Genomic DNA, 20,051 nt, shown 5'->3' on the forward strand with positions numbered 1-20,051 from the left:
CAAGCTGCAAATAGGAATGCAGACTAGGGCTACGTTAGCCTGACAGACGGAAACGCAGGGCGGCCAGGCCTTCTCCCCGGCCTCCCACGGCCTCCGGCCAGGTGGAGGGGCGCATGGCCAGCTCTCCGTCGCTCAGGCCCACTTGCTCTCGTGCTGAAGATGCAGACCTAGCCCCTGGGCTGAGAGAGGACCACAGGGAAACGGAGAGTGCTCAACGCCATGTGTGGGGTCCATCCCGGGGACACACGAGGTGAAGTAGAAGGAGGCATGCGTATTCAAACACAATGAAGGAAGTGGAAATTTGAGGAAATCCTCAAATCAGAGGTAGCCCATTTCTCCCCAGGATCATTCAATCTATCTGTATTGATACAAATCGAGTTTCTGTATTATTATGGAGACCTATATTCAACTGGAGTTGCTACAAACTCATAACAGACGTTATTTCAACTCACTTGTCGGAGATCCACCAGAAGATAGAGCTGTCCTCCTTGTGGTCTGATGTGGGCTGCGGCTGGAGGGGTTCTAAAGAATGTCCGTTTGCTCAGGGTGGCCGCTCCTGTCCTGTTCACCCGACCCCTCAGCCTACTCTAGTCCCCATCCCAGAGGAGATGCCTGGTCCTTCTCCGCCACACCTCTGCCTGGGGACCTGGGGCGAGCACCCCTGGGGCAGATCGGAGGGGGTGCTGGAGAGTTGCACCCTGGGCAAAGCCTCCCTAGTGAAGAGCCCACGTTCTGTGGATCACAAGCCTCACGACCTTGGTGAAGTCCCAGGGCCATGCTGAGCTCCTCATCTGCCAACAAGAGTGGCAGGGACAGGACCCCTACATACAGGAATGAGGCAGGAACACGGTAACACGTGGGATGCCCTCAGAATGGCCCCTGGAGCCAGGAAGCACCCATAAACTGGTGGTCACCATCTTTATCACTGGTCGTGGTAACAAGACAACCTAGTCTTCCATCCATTGGTCTATGACAGCCAGGGTGGATGACAAGACAGCAACATGGTCATGAAGTAGAGAAAAAAAAATTAAGAAAGAAAAACCCGAATTCTGTGCCCAAGCCTCAGCGGTCAGGACTTGAGTGCCGACAGCTTCCAGATGTCTAGGCCGCTGCCGGGGGGGACTGAACCCCACAGACCCCGCCGGGGCCCCTGGCCCCCCTTTGCACCACTGCACCCGCTCTTCTGACCCCCCACTGCAGGGTGAAAGCGTAGAATCATGGGTTTGTGGGCCTGTGATACAACAGCTAGGACTTCAAAGGATTCTTGTGCCAAGTCCCCACCTCCTGCCATGGCCTCATTCTTCTTCCGCATCCAAAGTGCATAATCGCCCAGTAATTGAACCAAAATGTCTAAATGGCTGCAGCTCCTGAAGGACAGAGCTACTTACCAATGAAAAAGTTCGGGGAAAACATGGAGCGAGCCTCCCTGGCACTCTGGGCATTTGGCCCAAAGACCGTGTACACACGGCACCTGGATTGGTCCTCCTCCCTTCACCATCCCCTCGGCTGCCTCTGAACAGGGCGCGGGCCATTCTAACCTTCCTCCGGATGTAGGTTTACGAAAACTTAAGCAAAAGGTAGTAAAAGACGTCTTCCTGCTCACGTCCGTAAGTACTTCCGGAGAGAAGAGAGGCTGGGGGCCTGGACGTGGTGGTGCCCCTCTGCACACTGAGGCAGCGAGCCCGAGACAGGGCTGGGGCGCAGGCCTGGCGGTCTCCCTGCTGGAGCCGCTCGGTGCTCCGGAGGACCCTGCAGAGGCGACACTGGTCCCAAACACCGACGCACAGAGCAGCCCAGTTTCTGCAAACTGCAGAAACCAGACTTTCCTCTTGGGTACAACACAGAGCCACATCCCGCGGCTGCTAGAGCAAGACCAACCCCTCCATCCTCGTCCCGGATCCCTGGATCCCCACTAAGGGTAACTGTGAACACGTGGAAATACTCCGTGGCGATCCTCTGAAGAAAGCAGCCCGGTCCACGTATGTACAGAACAGCCATCGCTCCGTGGCTGAACTCCGTATTCCGTGGCACCCAGTAGAGTAAAAATTTTAATTATCATTTAAAAAAATGCCATACTTCTCATCTGAATGAAGCATGTCAGCACACGCATCATGAAGTGATGATTCTGAATAGAATTTTTGTTGGTTGATTGCAGAAGCAATACCTCTTGTTGCTAAAATAACATCTCAAAGGCAGTATAATGACGACATGACAATGTCTGTAAATCAAGAACTGCATGTGGGTTTATTTTACATTTGAGAAAACAGTGGATTTAATTGTGTGAACCAAAATGTACTGTACAATATTAATGATAGAACATCAAAATGTATAATTAATAGTGCACTGCTTGCTTTGTTTTCATTTATTTATTTTTGTCTGATATACATGCATCTGGAAAGACGCAGGTGCCAGTAAAATTTCTCTATTTAAATCAAGCTGCAGGAACTAAATTTTATTCAAAAATTGTGGTTTTACATTATATACACAGAAATTTAATATAAAATGACAATATAAAAAGTTAAAAGAGAAAGCATACAGCCAGAAGGTACAAAGAAAGTTGAATAGATTAAAATGTACGATAATGTAACATATAGGGTTTTTAAGCTGATGCTGGCAATTTACAAGAAAAGGACTCCAACATTTGCCCCGTTTTTTTTTTCATTTACCAATGCAGCACGCTATAGAAAGGTCAGCTTATACCAAAGCTTACATTTGTAAGTAACTATAAACCGCAGTATTTTACAGGAAAAAAGAAATAGCATTTTTACACATTTTTAAATAATAGCTTGCATACTTTTTTTTGCCGAAAGTGGCCTTTTTTTTTTTTCAGCATCCAGAGGGTTTGGGCAGAGTGGCAACTGGGGATGTTTGGTGGTGGTGGTGGTGGTGGTGGTGGTGGTGGTGGTGGTGGTGGTGGAGGTGGTGGTGGGTTTTTCTGTTTTGTTTTTTTGTTTTCAATGTGTAAAGCTGTGGCTTGCTAACCCCATGAGTCCTAGACAACTTTCTATCTTCCAACAGCTGCATGCATGTTTCCATCACAAACCAGTTCTGCATATAAAAGCTCATTTTTTAATTATTAAATAAGTTTTGTGTCTGACACAGCTTTTGATCTGAATGAAATGCCTTTAAGCCTTTTTTCTTTTTTTTTTTTTTTTTTGAGTGAAAGGCACAGAAATGCAATTGCAGTCCTCAAAGGGTTAAATTTGACACTCCTAGGTTCTATGACCTTTATTGTCATGGCAACTTTGTAATTTTAGGATGTCTTTTTATCATTGTTATTTGTGTCTCTCTTTCCTGCTAAATAAATGTCTCTGAGTAGTGTGCCCCACTATTTCCTACAAAAGATAGCTTAACATCAAGAACAGATGTTGAAAATAAAGGTCAGACTTTGACTCACGGAAAAAGAAAAATAACATGCACCATCGGACAAAGAGCATATAAATATAACTACAAAATATGCGTAAGAAAAACCAAGGTCCAGACAGCCGGCTGGGCAACAGAGGGAAGGCTGATTTCAGAGGCTCAGCCGGGCCTAGTGCAGTACAAAGACGACGGTTAGTGCAATGTGCCTCGGTCCCTGGCATACCTGGACGCTACTGTTTTTCCAACTCTGTCACATAGATCAGGTGGTCCTCTGGGGACTTGCCGTGGGTCTTACTAAGGTGCAGTTTGACTGCGTGCTTGCTCGCAAAAGTCCGATTGCAAAGCTTGCATTGGAATGTGGAGCCCAAATCGTCCTCGGCGGCCCCTACCGGGCCCAGAACTTTGTTTGCCAGGACTTTGGAAACGTTCTGCTGTTCTTGAATCTGATTTAGCGGCAGCTTGGAGAGATCCTTCAAGCTGAAGCCTAAGTGTGTCTCTAGGTGATTTATGTACGTAGAAGCAGTTCTGAACTGAGAGGCACAATCGTTGCAAAAGAAAACCGGATGCCCGGTGTCCAGGTTCTTCAGGAACTTGGTACCCCCTGTCCTCCTCAGCTGGTACTTCACGTTGGCCAGCCAGTGGCTGATGGTGGTCATGGACAGCCCGGTAAACTTGGAGATGTGCACCCGCTCCTGGGGGCCCAGGTCCGACATGATGTACTTCCCCTCCGGCGTCTCCCGCAGGCTCGAGGCGAACTGAGCCTGGAGGATGAGCAGGTGCTGGGGGTTCCAGTTGGACTGTCGCCCCTTCCTCTTGTGCACGGGCGACAGCTCGTCCAGCGCCTCCTCGAAGCTGCTGCCGTCGGCGTCCGATTTCTCCGACACGGTGGAGGGCGTGGAGGACTTGGGGGTGAGCCGGCCCGTGAGGTTTTTCACCATGTCTGAGATGTCCATGAGGGCGCTCTCCCGGAGAGGCGAGGCCACGGGGTCGGCTGCACTGGAGACCAGGGGCTTGCTTTTGGACTTGGTGAGGTCGATGGGCTGGTCGCTGTTCTCGTAGTAGTAGCGGTCGATGGCGTCGGCCTGCTTGATGGGGGTGGCTGGGTAGACGGGCTTGTCCAGCATGCTGTTGCTGATCTTGTAGAGCATGGCCAGCGGGTCCAGGGAGGGGCTCGCCGGCTTGGACACTTTGCCCAGGTGCGTGTTCATGATGGACTGCAGCGCGCTCAGAGGGTTGATGAAGGAGGGCTCGGGCGAGTGGTCTGTGATGATCCCCAGGTTGTTACAGCCATTGGTGACTTTGGCCTTCAGCGGCTCGGTGCCGTTTGGGGTGTGTGCCTCCAGCACGCCCTCCTTTTTGGCCTTGGCCGCCTCCCCCTCGGGGCCCTTCTTCTGCTGGACTTTGCCACCACTCTCCTCTGCTCGAGGGAAGTCCTTGTTCTCTTTGGCCACGGGGGACACGGCCTTGGCCGGAGAGCCCTTCTCCCTGTCGGCCGGCCTCTCCTCCTTCTTCACGCTGACCTTGCCGGTGACCTTCTCCACCAGCTCCTCCATGGCCGACACGTTGCTCTTGTGCGGCGGGGGCGTGAGGCTCCCCGGGGAGTGCAGGAGCGCGCTGTGGTCCGACGACAGCGGCCTCACGCCCCCCGCGAAGGACGGCTGCACCTGCACGCTCTGCGCGGCCGGCGGCGGCGGCTTCACGGTGCCGGGCAGCTGGTAGGCCGCGTGGATGCTGGGGTAGCCGCCCCAGGAGGGCGCGCCGTTCTGGGCTTTGCTGATGGCCGTGGACACCGTGTTCTCCAGCGACTTGAGAATGTCCACCCCGCCCTTGGGGCTGTCGTCCAGGTCCTCCTCGCGCAGGTACCGATACAGGGCCGTGGGCTCGAACTTCTCGGGGGCGTCCTGGCTCTCCTCCTTGACCTTCTTGTCCGCCTCGCTGGCCGCTGGCGCCTTCTCCTTCTCCGGCTCCTTCTTCTCCTCGGCGGGCGAGGACCCCGCCGGAGACTCGGGCTGCTTTTTGATGTGGGAGGCAGGCAGCCGGGTGTGCGTGGTGGGGGGCAGAGGGATGGACTGGATCTTCTCTTCCACCACGGGGTCCAGCGCCAGCTGCTTCCCCTTCTTGGAGGCCGAGGTGGTCACTTTGAGGAAGTGGCCGGTGACCATCATGTGGGCGGTGAGCTGCTGCAGCGTGTCGTGGGAGCTGCCGCACTCCATGCACTTGAGGATCTGGGCCTTGCGGGCCTCGAACTGCCAGGTGTAGCTGGCGCCGTTCTGGTAGCCGTAGCGGTTGTTGGGTGTCACGTAGGGGTTGGCGGCCTTCTGGTCCTTGGCCGACTCGCTGAGCGCCGCGTCGGCGGCCAGCCCCGCCGGCTCGGGAGAGCAGGGCGACGCCAGGTCCTGCAGTGCGCGCTTCTTGGTGGAAGGGACCAGCTTGGTGATGGCCGGCACCGGCTCCTTCAGAGGCACTTTCTGGTAATGCTTGGTCTTGATCATGTGCACGCTCAGGTCTTGCAGCGACTCGAAGGAGTGGCCGCAGTACATGCACTTGAGCACTTTCTGCGCGTCCTCCTTCCCCTCCATCTCCATCAGCGAGCGCTTCCTGGGCTTGGACCACCGCTTGGCCTTCTCGGAGTCCTTGTCCCTGTTGTCATCGCGGTAGTGCCCCGTCTCGTTCATGTGCACCGTCAGCTCCACCAGCGTGTCGTAGGCGGCACTGCAGTCCCGGCAGCGGAACTTGCTGGCGCCCGTGAACACGGACCCGTAGAGTTTGTTGTTCTGCCTGTAGAGCTGCACGGTGCTGAAGAGGCTGGGCTCAGGGAGCAGCCCGTAGGAGGACGTCTGCTGCAGCGTCTTGGCCAGCGCGGCCTGGTGCCAGTCGTAGCCCGAGCCGCCGCTGCCGCCGCTGCCGGAGCCAGAGCCTGAGCTGGGGGTGCTCGCGGTGGTGCCCGTGGGCCCCGCCGTACTGGCCGGGGGCGTGGGGGCGGGGGTGGAGCTCTCCTTCTGGCCCGCATCGTTGTTGCTGGTGGTCGAACCGGACTTCTTCAGGTCCAAAGCGAGGCTGGACCAGCAGGACGCGGAGAACAGGTTTGCGTACACAGCCTTGATCTGTGCCAAGCTGTCCTGGGGGTAGGAGACGCCGTCCGGGCCCTGCGGATCCTCCTTCTCTTCTCTGGAGGAAGAGCTTTTGAAATGGACTAGCTGGTCGCTGTTTTCACTGAAAGGGGACCCGTAGCCCGCGTCCTGATTAGTCGCAGTGCTGACGGGGGAGTTCTGGTAGCTCTGGCCTTCTTTGATCTCCGTCTCCTCATTGCACACATAGTCACTCTCCTGGACGTCCAGAGACAGCCCATCCTCCTCCACGGCTTCTTCATCTATTTCTGCTGCCTTCAGTTCTTCCTCAGGAACATAAGCTAGGAGAGAAAAATGAAACACGGTAAGGGGAAATAAATCATCTTCAAGGACGCGGCCTCCCCAGCAGTTAGATGATCTTTAAAAAGATGTTTCTCAGCCAAGCTCCAGGCTACAGGGCTACCCCCACTTTACGTAACTACTCGCTTCCAGCTCCGTGGCGGACCCCCGGGTCCAGCCAGGACGAGGACCCCTCCCAAGTGAATACATTTGCCCCGAGGGAGCCTCAACTAAAGGGCCACTATCTGCCCCCTTCTTCAAAACCTCACTCTGGCCGTCACAGCAGGGTCTGCAAGGACAGCCTCTCCCCTCCCCCCTTCCCACCAGAGGCCCTTCTTTTCCTAAGGGATGTGTGGGTCTCTCTGCCTTCCCATCGGGTGGGACCCGGGTGTCAACATTGAGGGCAGGATATTCCACAGACAGGATCATATGGTTTCCATAAATAAAAACCCTCCTCCATGGCAGGTGATAAAAATACTCTAGGCTTCACCACAAAGAACAGAACAGAACATAGCACCACTAGCCCCCTGTCCGGACGAAGCAGATGTCACCTGCATGGGTGCCAGGGAGGTCACAACACAGCATTATTTATAGGAGTCAAAGGTGGAAACAACCCAAATATCTTGACAAATGAACGGAGGAACAAAATGCGTGTCTATAGGCAATGGAGTATTATTCGGTCTTAAAGAGGAAGGAAATTCCAGCACCCACCAGAGCGCCGAAGCACCTGCAGAACGTTACGGTAAAGTGAAACTCGCCAGGCGCAAAAGGACATGCACAGTTTGATTCCACTTACATGAAGCACCTATGATGAGTAGTCAAATTCAGAGACCGAGAGTAGAATGTGGTTTCCAGGGGCAGAAGGTGGGGGGCGGGGGGATTGGGGAGTTAGTGTTTCAGGGGAACGGGATGTCGGCTTGGAAGATAAAGCATTCCGGAGACAGGTGGTGGGGACGGTCGTCGGAGAGGGTGACTGTCCTTGATGCCACTGAGCTGTCCGCGTAAACATGATTAAAACATTAACTGCTAGGCTATGAACGTCTTACCACAATAAAAACATTTTTTTTACACGATAGCAGCGCCAGTGATACGCCACAGCAGCCCACCTGGGGCCACAGTCAAGTGACGTCGTGGGCTGAAGGCGCCATCTCCCAGAGGAAACTTCTGGATACAGACAGCTGTCACATGAATGAGAGGCTGGAGGGAACAGAAATCATTAGATGAAACCTGATCTTTTTTACCGCGGGACATTTTAGATCCTTTAACGTGTGACATCTCTTGTTAATTCTCAAGGGAAGCTGACTGTACATACCACCTCTTATTTGACCAAAATGCATTTATTCATTTTTATTTATTTGTTTGGGAAACAACTAGCCGAGCAAGTCCTCCATCCACATCTTGGGAAATCTGAGCTTAAGATACCTTCCAGGGCCCCTAGTAAGACGCACTGATGGGATGCGAGAGGGGTGTCTCATTAAATGTGATCACTCATTATCACATTATCAGAGCCTGATCCTCAGGGAATGTGGCGAAAAGCACACGCGTTTTCAGGATGGGTTGAGAGGAGAGACGGAGAACTCGGGTGCCCAGAGGGCAGACGCCGGGGGCGGCAGGAAATGACAGGAGACCATCAGCCCCCGCAAACAGCGGGCTCCAGGCGGGGGCGGCGGTGAGCACGGGTGTGCGGTGAACAGCGCTGCCCTGGTCACACCTGCACACACCACGTGCCACGGGCCATCCATCCCCGGGTGCCGGCTCCGAGCGATCAGAGCACGAGCGCTCACGAGTCCCACAGCTGACGCTCACATGGAGGAGCGGTCCGCGGACGGACAGACCTGCATGTTACACTCCGCCCACACTGCGCCGCCCGCGTGAAGAATGACCAGCCGCGGGGGGCCCGCGGTTCACCAGAGGCACAGGCAATCCTGTACGGCCCTCCTGCAAAATGTAAACCTCATAAAAAATACAAAAACAAAAACGACTGCCAAGTTGAATGGCACCTTCACTTTGTAATTATTAAGGGTTTAGGGCCTTCCAGGGTTCTGAAGGTGTGCCACTCCAACCCTCAGCCAAGGGCCCGAGTTCATGAAGCAACGGTCAGCAAGCCAGGCCTGGGCCCCAATGCCTGCCCCTGGGGGGTCCTGATGGGCACGCTGAAGACTATGAGCAGCCCGGGAAGGGCAGAGTCCGTGTGAAGATGCGGGCCCCACGTCCCACAGGTGCGGGCCTGACTCTGAGCTGTCCCAAAGCAGCCCCAGGGGCACACTTACTGCCTCATAGACCCGGTCCGTCCACTTTAAGGAACGCAGGATTCATGCCCTAGCAGTTACTGAAAACTAATTCCAGGGCACCTGGGCGGCTACATCGGTTGAGTGTCCAACATCAGCTCTGGTCATGATCTCGCCATTTGTGTTTGAGCCCTGTGTCAAGCTCTGTGCTGACGGCTCAGAGCCTGAAGCCTTCTTGGGATTCTGTGTCTCCCTCTCTCTCTGCCCCTCCCCCCACCCCCCTCTGTCAGCCCATCACCGTGGGTCTGCTCCCTGCGTCACCAGTCAGCTGGTCTGTCCCCATCACCGGACGGCAGCAAGGCTGCCCACTGCCTACCCCCCAGCTAGCACCTGGCAGCATGTCCTGAATGGATAAATAACTTCCGTCCCAGCTCTGAAAACACGGAAATAGGCAATGCCCAGAACACCGCGTGTGGTTTGCCCAGCACCCCGGTCCGCGCACGGCACACCCGTGCTGGGTCTGGAAGGGGGCAGCCACAGCTAGGCTCCACCCGCCTGCTCCCTTAGGCGTGGGTTCCATCCCCTTCCCTGTGCCCCCCCGAGAGGAGGGCAGTGTCCTCAGACCACACTCCATCCCAGGTCGTCCTCCTCCTGAGGCGGTCCAGTCTACACTGCGGAGTTCCCGGGTGAGCTAAAGTGAGTTTCACCGACAACTCCACATGCCCCACAGCAACACCAGTCAGGCGGAACCGCACAGAACCCCAGCCTCCTCCACAAGGAAACCCTCCTAAGGCATCGTTTGCAAATGAGCCCGTCCCTCAGCGGGGACACCCGTGTCCCCTGTGCCCGCCCTCCTGCAGCTCACGGCTAGGGAGCCCCAGCATGCACTGAGGGGAACCCGGGATCCTGCCTGTCTTCCTCGTCCCGAGCTCAGTGTGCCTGCCACCCCAGCATCCCTGCAGGAAGGTCCCTCCTGCCCCAGCCACGCCCCTGCTCAGGGCACTGTCCGCCTCCTGCCCCCCCCCCCCCCCCCGCTGCCCTTGCCAATTGCACAGTGGCCTCTTTCAGGGGATGTCACCATTTCATGAGCCCTCCCAGTGTGTGCCTGTGACCACCGAATCCATGCCCCCAACAGCCCCGCTGGTCACAGACCCTGAGGGACGGAACGTGAAGCCGGGCTCCCTGCATGTTTGCAGAGCAAGCTCCGTGTCTGGGACACGGAAGGAGCTCCGACTGCTGTGACCTGAACTTGTCACGATGGGAGTGTTCCAGACACTTCCTGGGTAATTAAGGGCAAACAAAAGGTTCCTCCTGGCCCCTCCCCACATAACAGCATGCTTACTCCTGAATTAGGGATCCCCAAACTCACCTGTTACTGCGCCACCCCACACATGTCACTCATTCCAGAAAAACAGCCGTTGTCCTCATTCTCAAGCCCCCGACCTCACTAACCCGGACGCCCACGCTGCCCACGTGCCGCTGCGGCAGCCTTCCAGCCAGGCTACCTCCTCTTGGTCCTGCAGCCCGGGGACCCCGCTCTCACCATCCTGGAGCTAAAATCTCTGTTAAAGTCATTTCCTGCATGGGGGGGGGGGGAATCCCCACGTGGGCCCCTCCCCCTGCCACGCGTCCAGCCCTGGGTGCAGCCTGGTCCCAGGCAGTGCCCCCACCCCGACCTTGCGAACAACACTCATCCTCATGCGGAGGCTCAGATGTCCCTTCGGTCATGACACCTCTGTCAATCCCTGCCAGAAGCCACCATTCCCCGAAGAACGGAGAGATGCCTACTTGCCCGTCCTCTTGGGGAAACTGTGCACTTTCACCCCGCTGACCCCGCTGGGAGGGCCCTGTCCCCGCGATCACCTTGCTTCACCCCACGAGCACCCAAGGCAGCATCCCTGAGATGCTTTGCAGAGGGGGAAACTGAGTCTCTGAGAAGCTGACCAGCTTCCACAAGGTCACCCAGGGTAGACACAAATTCCAGTCTGGGTCATGGGACTCTCAGCCCCTCAGGATGAAGCTGCTTTCCTCTGTCAGCATCTCCGTGCAGCAAACAGGTCCAGGAAGTGTGGGGAATGGGAATGACCCAAAGTAACTCCGCAGGCAGGACTCAGAGCACCGCTTCTGGGCCAGTCGTGGGGTGTGACCGACAGAGTCTCAACAAACGAAGTCAGATTTCTGAAATGTTGATACTCTTAGGCCCCCTAATTTTACTTGGGAACAGATCACCAGGAACGTGATCCGAACGACAGAAAAAGCTTTATGCGCAAAGAGGTCTGTTATAGTATTATTTCATAGAAAATATACCACGCTCTGAATCTTCAACAATAAAAGGTAATTAAGTGATTTGTAGTTTATTTCTACAATGGACAATTATTCAAACATTAAAAGTGTCTTGGGGCGCCTGGGTGGCTCAGTCGGTTAAGCGTCCGGCTTCGGCTCAGGTCATGATCTCACAGTTGGTGGGTTCAAGCCCTGCATCGGGCTCTGTGCTGACAGCTCAGAGCCTGGAGCCTGCTTCGGATTCTGTGTCTCCCTCTCTCCCTCTCTGTCCCTCTCCCACTCACATTCTGTCTCTCTCTCTCAAAAATAAACATTAAAAAATGTTTTTAAGTGTCTTTAATGACATGGAGGGTCATTAAGTGAAAAGAGCAAAAGAAAACTATGCACACAGCACAGGGACAATCCTTTTCGAAGAATGTTAACAGTGGTTTCTTCCTAAGTCACGCATATTCGGGGTGCGTTGAGTGACACGGGTCTTGACATGCATCTCAGTCTCCGAACGGCTTCAGCGTTCTCACCCCAGCACACAGGGACCAGCCGTCCGCTCTGTCACTGGAATTAAGGCAGCCCACCCTCGGTGAGCCCCCCTGGCAGCCATGAGCCAGACCCCGGGACCACGGAGCCAGGACAGGCAGGGCCCAGCCCGCGCCCAGAAATGTGCAAAGGGCTTTGTTAACCGTTATTTTTCAAACATTTTTAACAAGTCAAGGGGGGCAGGAGCATGCCGGGTGCAGGCGGTATTTGGGTTCTGGTAAGAGAAGATTCCAGTGGGCAGGGGGGCCTTCCACGCCCTCAGCGGGCTCCCTGTCCCACCTTCCCCTGGAGAGGGCTGCCCGGTCGCATGCAGGGGTGAGGGTGGCGGGCCTGCCTGGCGGCCCTCAGCCCTCCAAGCTCAGCGGTCGTCCTGCTCCAGGACCTTGGCCTCCCGCCCGTTCTAGAACGTCAGGCTTATACCTCCACCACTTACTCTTCCTGCATCTCAGTGCTGATACTTGATACTCCCTGCCATTGTGCCCTCCTGCCATGTGGCTCTAGTCGCTGACCAAGTCTCTGAACAAGCTAACTTTTCAATGCTAACATATGTGGGGCCTGAGGAGGTGTGGACCCAGAGCAGCATCTGGGGGCCGCCTGCCCTGTGCCCGCACTGTGACGCACTGTGACCCCAGAGCTGTTTTCCTGTCCCATCCTACGATGAGACACACACAGTAACACTAGCTTCTGGAGAGAGCGCATCCCCTTCAGCAGGTAATCTGCGTTCAAGGGCCCGAATCCTCCAGCCGAACCACAGGCAGGGGCGCTCGTGGTCATGAGAGGACACAGACCACGGGACAGCCAGAGCGTAACGGCGCGAGGGGTTCAATGGCCACACAGACAATGGTGTGAGGGAGCCCAAAGAATGTTCCAGAATGATTCTGAGAGCAATCAGCCAGCCTCCTTTTCCCCTCTGCCCTCCATTCCAAGAACCGTCAAGGGCCGCCGTGGCTCCGAGGCCAGCGCTAACGCTAACGACAGACACAGCACAGTCACCAGGGCAGCACCTCCTGTATGCTCGCCAACGGCCAGCGCCCACCAGCACTTGACCCTCACCTTCCCATCCTCTCCACCTCACTGCTGGCTAGCTGACAAGTGGGCCTTCCCGAGGCCCCCCTGGGTCAGGGCTGGGCTCTAACCCTCCCTGCCTCACCTACAGACCTGCCCTTTAAAAGCAACGCTCAAGCCCTCTGGGCCACCCCCAATGGCTCCTTTCAAACCTGGGCTCAGGCCAAGGGCGCTCACCTCCCAGGGTCAGAGCCCGCAGGGTGCTCTAAAACCTACTGGGTTTCATGTAAGCGTTTGGACCTGGGGACAGAGGCTGGATCGTGCAGGACAGGGCTGTCCTGAAGATGGACATTCTCAGCCCATACTTAGCCCTCGGTGCTCGAAAGACCAACTGGACATTGGGCTTCAGCACGGGGCACGGAAGGGGGCCTCTGGTTCGGCCACGTCTGTAGCAGGAGGAATGGGCTAAACTACTTCCGAAGACATGGCTCCCTGAGCCGCATCTGTCACACATGGCAGGTGCGCAGAGGGACCCTCAGTGTGTGCAGGGGTGACTGAAGGAAGGGGTGCCCCAGGCAGCCTAACCCTGGAGGCCAGGGTGAGTGGGTGAGGGTGACATTCCACCTGCTTATCTCTACAGGGTCCAGGCTAATGAGGCCACCATTGCAGACAGACCTCCATCATTACTGCGACTGGAGGACAGACTGGGGGGAAGGGACAGACTTCCCTGGAAGGAGCCCCAACCCAGTCACCTATGGACAGTGTGGCCCCCACACACTCACCCACTTGTCGGAGCCTCAGTGTCCCCAAGCCACATTCATGACAACTACTGGTGTCTTTGTGGGGGTGGGGGTTCTAAGAAGAGCTCATGGGATGGAAGCCCATGGTTGTTGAGCCCAAGTCTGTACCTGGGGGGCCCTACACCTCCTTGCCGGGTCCTGCAGATGCAAAGTGAACTAGAAAATGGCAGGAGGGACCCTCCTCCACTGTCAGAGGCGCCCCTGCTTGGTCTCATGCCTCACAAGCTGTCACTAACCTCCAAACAATCGGAACAAAATAAGGGTTTGTCCCACTGAAAGCTGACCCATTACCGGCCTTTATCATTGGGTAGATGGTGCGCTTACCAACCTGACTCAAAATTCACACCAGATTACTCGGGAAGTGAGGTCTTTAACTTCCGCCTTGTCCAGGCCCCTCTGTCTGCCCTTCAGCAGTCTCCCCGACAGCTACTGCTTCCAGAGGAAGAGGGATGGGTGGGAGCTTGAAGGGAGCAGAAAGGGTGCTCCTGAGTCGGCTCTTCCCGAGGCCAAGGCCGGTGCGGGAGGGGGAGGGAGAGGTGAGGCAAATAAACAACAAGAATCAGGCTGGGAGACTTCGTGTTATCCAAGGTCTTTCCCTCGTCAGCACACCCAATGGAGAGTTGGCTGTGAGTGAGGGAGATGGATATTTAAAAGTGACAAATATCAAACACAGGTCTCGTCCCTGCTTGGTTACTGGCTTCCAGTAAATACCAAACTTGGCTATTGTGTTGCCACCTGGTGAAACTATAGGATCCTACCAAATTACATGCCTATCCACATCCAACTACGGTTTAGCACGGCAAATGTGATATTCGTGAACAGATGGCCATTATATCAAAATACATTTACTCCAAGGGGCCAATGCACACAAGGGTATTACACACACCTACGTGATAAATGCACAGCTGCAATTCATTGTGGAATCTTGCAAAACACACTTTCCTCCAAATTTATAATTGATCACTTGTAAAGTGACTTCATCTCTGTTACAGAGACAGCAGGTGGTTTTGATGAAAGTTAGAATAACCTGGGAAGTAAGAGACGCAGAGAAAGCGGATACAGGTAAGAGCTCACTCCCTCCTCCTCTGCAAAGGACATTAAAATACAGGCAGGATATATGTTAATTTATGAACATAAGTTCTGGATTTTTGCAGGAAGGTTGATACTTTGCCAAGCAAAGCTGAAAGACCACTTCTGCTCTCATGTGATAGCAGCAAAAATTTTTCTATCACTCTGGCAGATTTTAATTGCCTGGTACCAATCATTAACGTACTGGTCTGCAAGACCATCTGATTTATACCAGAATTGTTTCTTTATTTAAAACCTGTTAGAAGCCACTTTCAAGAACTGCAGAGTCTGTAAATAGAATGGCCTATCATTTTTACCCATTTCTAATATTTTTAATTTTTTAAATGTTTATTTATTTATTTTTGTGGGAGGGAGAGAGAGAGAGACAGCACGAGCAGGGGAGGGGCAGAGAGAGAGGGAGACACAGAATCGGAAGCAGGCTCCAGGCTCCGAGCTGTCAGCACAGAGCCCGACATGCCACTCTCTGGCAATCTGACCGGTCCGGGCTTACAAAGCCAACATTTGCAAACCACGCCCAGGATGCTGGATTCCAACCTGGTCTGATCTGCCCACTGACACCAGGAAAGACTTTTATCAGAGTCAGGTTCATCCTCATGGATGATACTTGGAAGTCAGGAGGGGAGACTCCTATGTGGAATCTCCCGCCAAATGGCTGAAATCAGCACAAGAACAGTAAGTCAGCTCGTGCACCTGTTTGTTCCCAGACTGTCCACCATATGCAAGAGCTAGCATGAAGAACCACCAGCAGATGTGTCCACATCCAGCCAATCACCTTACAGCACCACCCCACGCGTGCTGTGCCCTACAATTCCTCAACAAGGTCTTCCGCTACAGAGTGAAGTCCCGCAGAACTTTGCTCCTTAGGGGTGTCAGAACCCACGAGTGAGAGACAATGGAGAGAAAGGGCACCTTGGTCTCTGAACCCCATCCAGGGCTCATATCTCAGAAGTGTGTCCTTTTCAAATCCAGGGTCTCATTCTTATAAATGCGCAGGATGAAAGAGGAGAAATGAGAACTTCAACTTTTGGGGGGTAGGGGCATGGATGTCACCAAGTGCGGGGACACACACGGCTTCGGCTCAGGTCATGATCTCATGGTTTGTGGGTTCGAGCCCCACGTCGGGCTCTGTGCTGACAGCTCAGAGCCTGGAGCTGCTTCCGATTCTGTGTCTCCCTCTCTCTCTGACCATCCCCTGTTTATGCTGTCTCTCTCTGTCTCTCTCTCAAAAATAAATAAAATTTACAAAGCCAACATTTGCAAATTGATGACAGGCTGACTTCTAACAGAAAGTTGGGGGAATTTTATCCGTAAGGACGCTATCGCCAGATGTAAATTACACACCACTGTGACACAGCATCACGGGACCCTGCTCCAGGACCCTACATGAGAATCTCCACACTCGGCTAGAAGCTTAACACAAGCATCATTCTCTCACTATAACGCTCGGGCTTATTTCTACTATTATCAGTTAATTCTCATAACTGCTTTCCTAGATGTCTTTGAAATTTTTCTTAGCTAGGCAGAGGCAGAGAGAGAGACTGACTCATAAAAACTTCTGAGTTTAGGTGATTATTTGTCATGATCTTTTGTTTTCATTACAAGCTACAACTTCCTAAAACTCTATATGGGTACAAATGTCCCAAAATATAGTTTGTGGAAATTGTTATTTCTAGTGATGAAACTGAGAACAATTTACCTCACCAGGTAAATGAGTATCACTTCTTATCCTACGAGACTTTTGTGAGCAGAGAGTCAGCCCCACATCGAGCCGTTTTCTCCACAAAAACCCCCCTCCCCCGCATGGAAATCTGATGCATGAGTAAGCTTGGGACTGGGACCTGCAGCACAAAACTCTCCCTTCCAATCACGTACAGAAACAAATGACATTTCTCCCCATCAAACGAAACAAAGACTCCAAATCATCCTCTGTTGCCGTCACCCCCCACCCCCGCCCTTCCTGAGCCCGGCAGGCGGGTGGAGTGTGAAGTCTGTGCACACGCGGTGGGTCCCCTGTGCCCGGGAGAACGCGCCCAGCGGCGGTACAGACGACGGGATCAGCGCACAGCAGCGCCCGAGAGGCCGGAGAGGAGGCGCCGCCGGCCCGCGTGCGCGTGCAGGTGCGCGTGCAGGTGCGCGTGCAGGTGCGCGTGCAGGTGCGCGTGCAGGTGTGCGTACGCATGTGCGCCAGCGTGCGCATGCGTGAATGAGTAAAAAAGACAGAGTCCTCTTCGTTCCCCAAATGGGAAGGCGACAACCAGATCCTGCCGTTAGATTTCATTTAAAAAAGAAATTAAATCTTGTTAATATTTTTTGTCACAAAACGTGCCTTCTGGGTGCCAATGTGTCCCTAAAGATGTGCTGTCATCTTACGCAACATGAAATTCTGCGCGCCCTAATGCAAGTGGGCATAAGGCAATGTATACAGTCCCTGTTAGAGTTTAATCTGACATCAACAATGTGTGCCCTGACGGTTTAAGATGTAAATACACACATATTGTCTGAAAAAATATTTTCATCTCAAATTGTAATTATACAATGAGGCGCAAACATCTTATCTTCGGCAAATGAGATAAAAATTATATTTCTCAAATGGCAGACCAACAGTTTTAAAAAACATCTTTGTTTCTTTAAAGGAAACACGATTTGCTCTATTCAACAGTCATTTTAAGAATGGTGAGGAGTGACAGCTGTATTTGTTTTTTAACGGCTAAATGTAGTAAAGTCCCAAATCCCTTGAGTCTAAATGACAGTGGCGCGGAGCAATTAGGTTTGCTTCCCCCCGGCCCGCATCTGAATCTCCGCCCCAATTACATCTTTCAGAAAGGCCTTCCCTTGAATCCTCCTGTTCTCTATTCCACGGGAGCTGAATGTTCCAGAACCCCACCTCCTCGCTCTCCCTGTATCTCCGGGAGATGAACCAAAGTGTGGGTGCCCCGTTTGGAAGAGCTGGAGCAACAACAGAAGAAAGGTTTTCCCCTGAACATGACTCGCTTTCTAAACGTCAGCTCTAAATCTGCGCTTCAAACGGTACTAGGTTCCTCAAAATAGGCATTCACCCAGGGTGAACACAAGCACCCACCGTATCTGTTCCTACTTGATAACAAAACATCCTGATACAGAGTGAAGGGTGTGTTCTTTCACTGATGCTCATCAGTTGATGCTCATCAGTTGCCACGGCCCCGGATACAGGTATCTGGAGCCATTCCGGGGTTGGCATTTAACGCAACAGGCTCGTGAACTACTGTTTCCATGTTTAGCCCACTTGGATTTTAAGTAGTATCATCTCAACTGGAGGAAGGTAGTGATCCTGGAAAATACAATGGACGCCTTCAGCATTTTCATATGAAAATATACTGAATAATCCACACTCCATACTTGAGTTTACAAGGACATTATGGGACACTTGGCATAACTGGGTTTTTCTCTTCCTGGAAGAGCTCATGTTTTCTCTAGGTGTAGACTAACGGGTATACGGCACAGTGAAGAGGAACGGACAAAATGTGGAATAGCGCTAACAATTCAAATAAAATGGCCCTTCTTCACATGGACAACTGAGGATGTGAAGTGACTTTTTAGGCAAAGAAAACCCCATTCAAACGCCAGATTTATAATGACAGGGAAACGAAGAAAACAGTCCCTTTTAGGGTTCGAGATCGGGTTCCAAGATCACCCTTGGGTTTCAGCCGATGAAGATCACCCCTGCTGGCTGCTCAAGAGCGAGACTAAGGAGCCTGGGCCCTCGGGGCGGAGCCCAGGTCGTTAGCGGAGGTGGGCGTGGGGGCCAAGCTGCCTTGTGCCCGCGTGGCCGAGCGGCAACTGCCATCTCGGAGATTTGCTCGCCCTTCCTCGTCTGTCTGATGAACTATCCATGCGGGCGTTCTCATTAGGGCTCCACCACCAAAGGGAACAGAGATGAATCAGTCCAGGCCCCTCCCTGCTCTGCTCTGTCGAGATGATTTCATTGAAATGTTCATTTTCATCCCTGCTGGCAACATTAGAATGGAAGTATTTAACCTGTTTCCATTACTTATACAAATTACCATTATGGGGTAGGACAGATGTTAGAATCACGCCGCATAACTGACATCCATACATTCCTTACAGGAAGTGTGAGGCGACGGAACGCCGCTAGATCATATTATCCAGGCTCAAGAATGTTCTGTTACCAGATTCATTAACTTTGCGCATCGGCGCTTCACCTGCTTTCTTCCTGAAAATTACCAGGCTAGTTGGGTTCATTTAATTTGGAGAAGGAACCCCTTGTCAGCGGTGATGTTTTGATCAGGTGCACTAGGGGAGTGGGGAGGGGCGAGGCAGGGAGGAGGAGGAGGGAGAAACAAGAGTGGGGCGAGGAAACAACCTTGTCGAAAATGTTCCCTTTCCAATATGGATGATGAAAGAGAAGCCAGTTAAAGACGCTGGTACTCAAAGATGGCTGTCACTTCACATAGACCCCGGCACAACTCACCTCGACAGGTGACACTTTGGTGGAGCAAAATCCTGCTGTATTATTGAGCACGCCGGGGAGGGGGCACAGGCAGACTGCAGACCCGGGATGCCTGGGGCACCCAGAGCAGAGAGTTCGGCAGCTGAAGGGATTTCACTCTGCATTTGCATCCTTACATGGAGCTGGAGATCCGAGTCACAGTCTAGGTGTGAGCCCTCTGCATTCTTGACATTGTGTCCCCCTGAGATCTGGAGCAGAGGCTGGAATCATGCTCCACATAATTGGGGGGGGGGGGCGTTCTGGGCCCTTAAACTAGTCATCACTTTCCTTTTCAGAAATTTACCATCAACAGCAACTCCTAGTCAGTCTGAGGACATTTCCTCTTTGATCTCTTGCGAAGGTCATGTGTGCTGCCCCAGGTCTGCCCAGCGACCACACCCCCAGGTGCCTTGGGTACAGGTGGGATTCTCGGAGAACACACGAGGTTCAACAATTCTAGGAAAAGGTTTTAACATGAAAGATTCGCTGGTGGCCCAACAAAACCAATTCTGTTCCAGCTGTTCCCACAGGACCGCCTTTCTCACTAAGAACAGCTAAATAAGGGAAACGCCACCAACTCCTGACTTTGTAGTTTCCGTGCTTCTCTCTTCCTCTCTGTTGGTTCCGCTGAGGAAACCGCTTGGGAAGAAACGCAGGGCATGTTAAAATTATTGGGGAAAGAAAGGGAACAAAAACATTCAGAGGGAGAAAGACAGACGGCAGGAAGCTACCGGAGAGGACTCCAAGTGGAAATTAGCAAAGCCAAGTCACGTGCAGGAAAGAAGGCTGTTGACCGCTAACAGTTCTCAAATACCTACAGCCACAGCTCGAAGAGAAAGAAATACGCACATACCAG

At 53.3% G+C, this 20,051-nt stretch overlaps 1 protein-coding gene across 1 annotated transcript in view; it reads right to left on the bottom strand.

Moving 5' to 3' along the window:
- Positions 1-2,219: 2,219 nt before the first annotated feature.
- The window catches only part of TSHZ1 (teashirt zinc finger homeobox 1), a 44,562-nt gene continuing 26,730 nt past the window's right edge, over positions 2,220-20,051 (bottom strand). The window contains exon 2 of the mRNA XM_029922766.1: positions 2,220-6,849. Within this exon, the coding sequence (XP_029778626.1) occupies positions 3,594-6,849 (3,256 nt within the window). The 3' untranslated portion in view covers positions 2,220-3,593. The remainder of the gene's footprint in view (positions 6,850-20,051) is intronic.

This window comes from Suricata suricatta, chromosome 14, assembly GCF_006229205.1.
Source record: "Suricata suricatta isolate VVHF042 chromosome 14, meerkat_22Aug2017_6uvM2_HiC, whole genome shotgun sequence".
Taxonomy (NCBI): Eukaryota; Metazoa; Chordata; class Mammalia; order Carnivora; family Herpestidae; genus Suricata; species Suricata suricatta.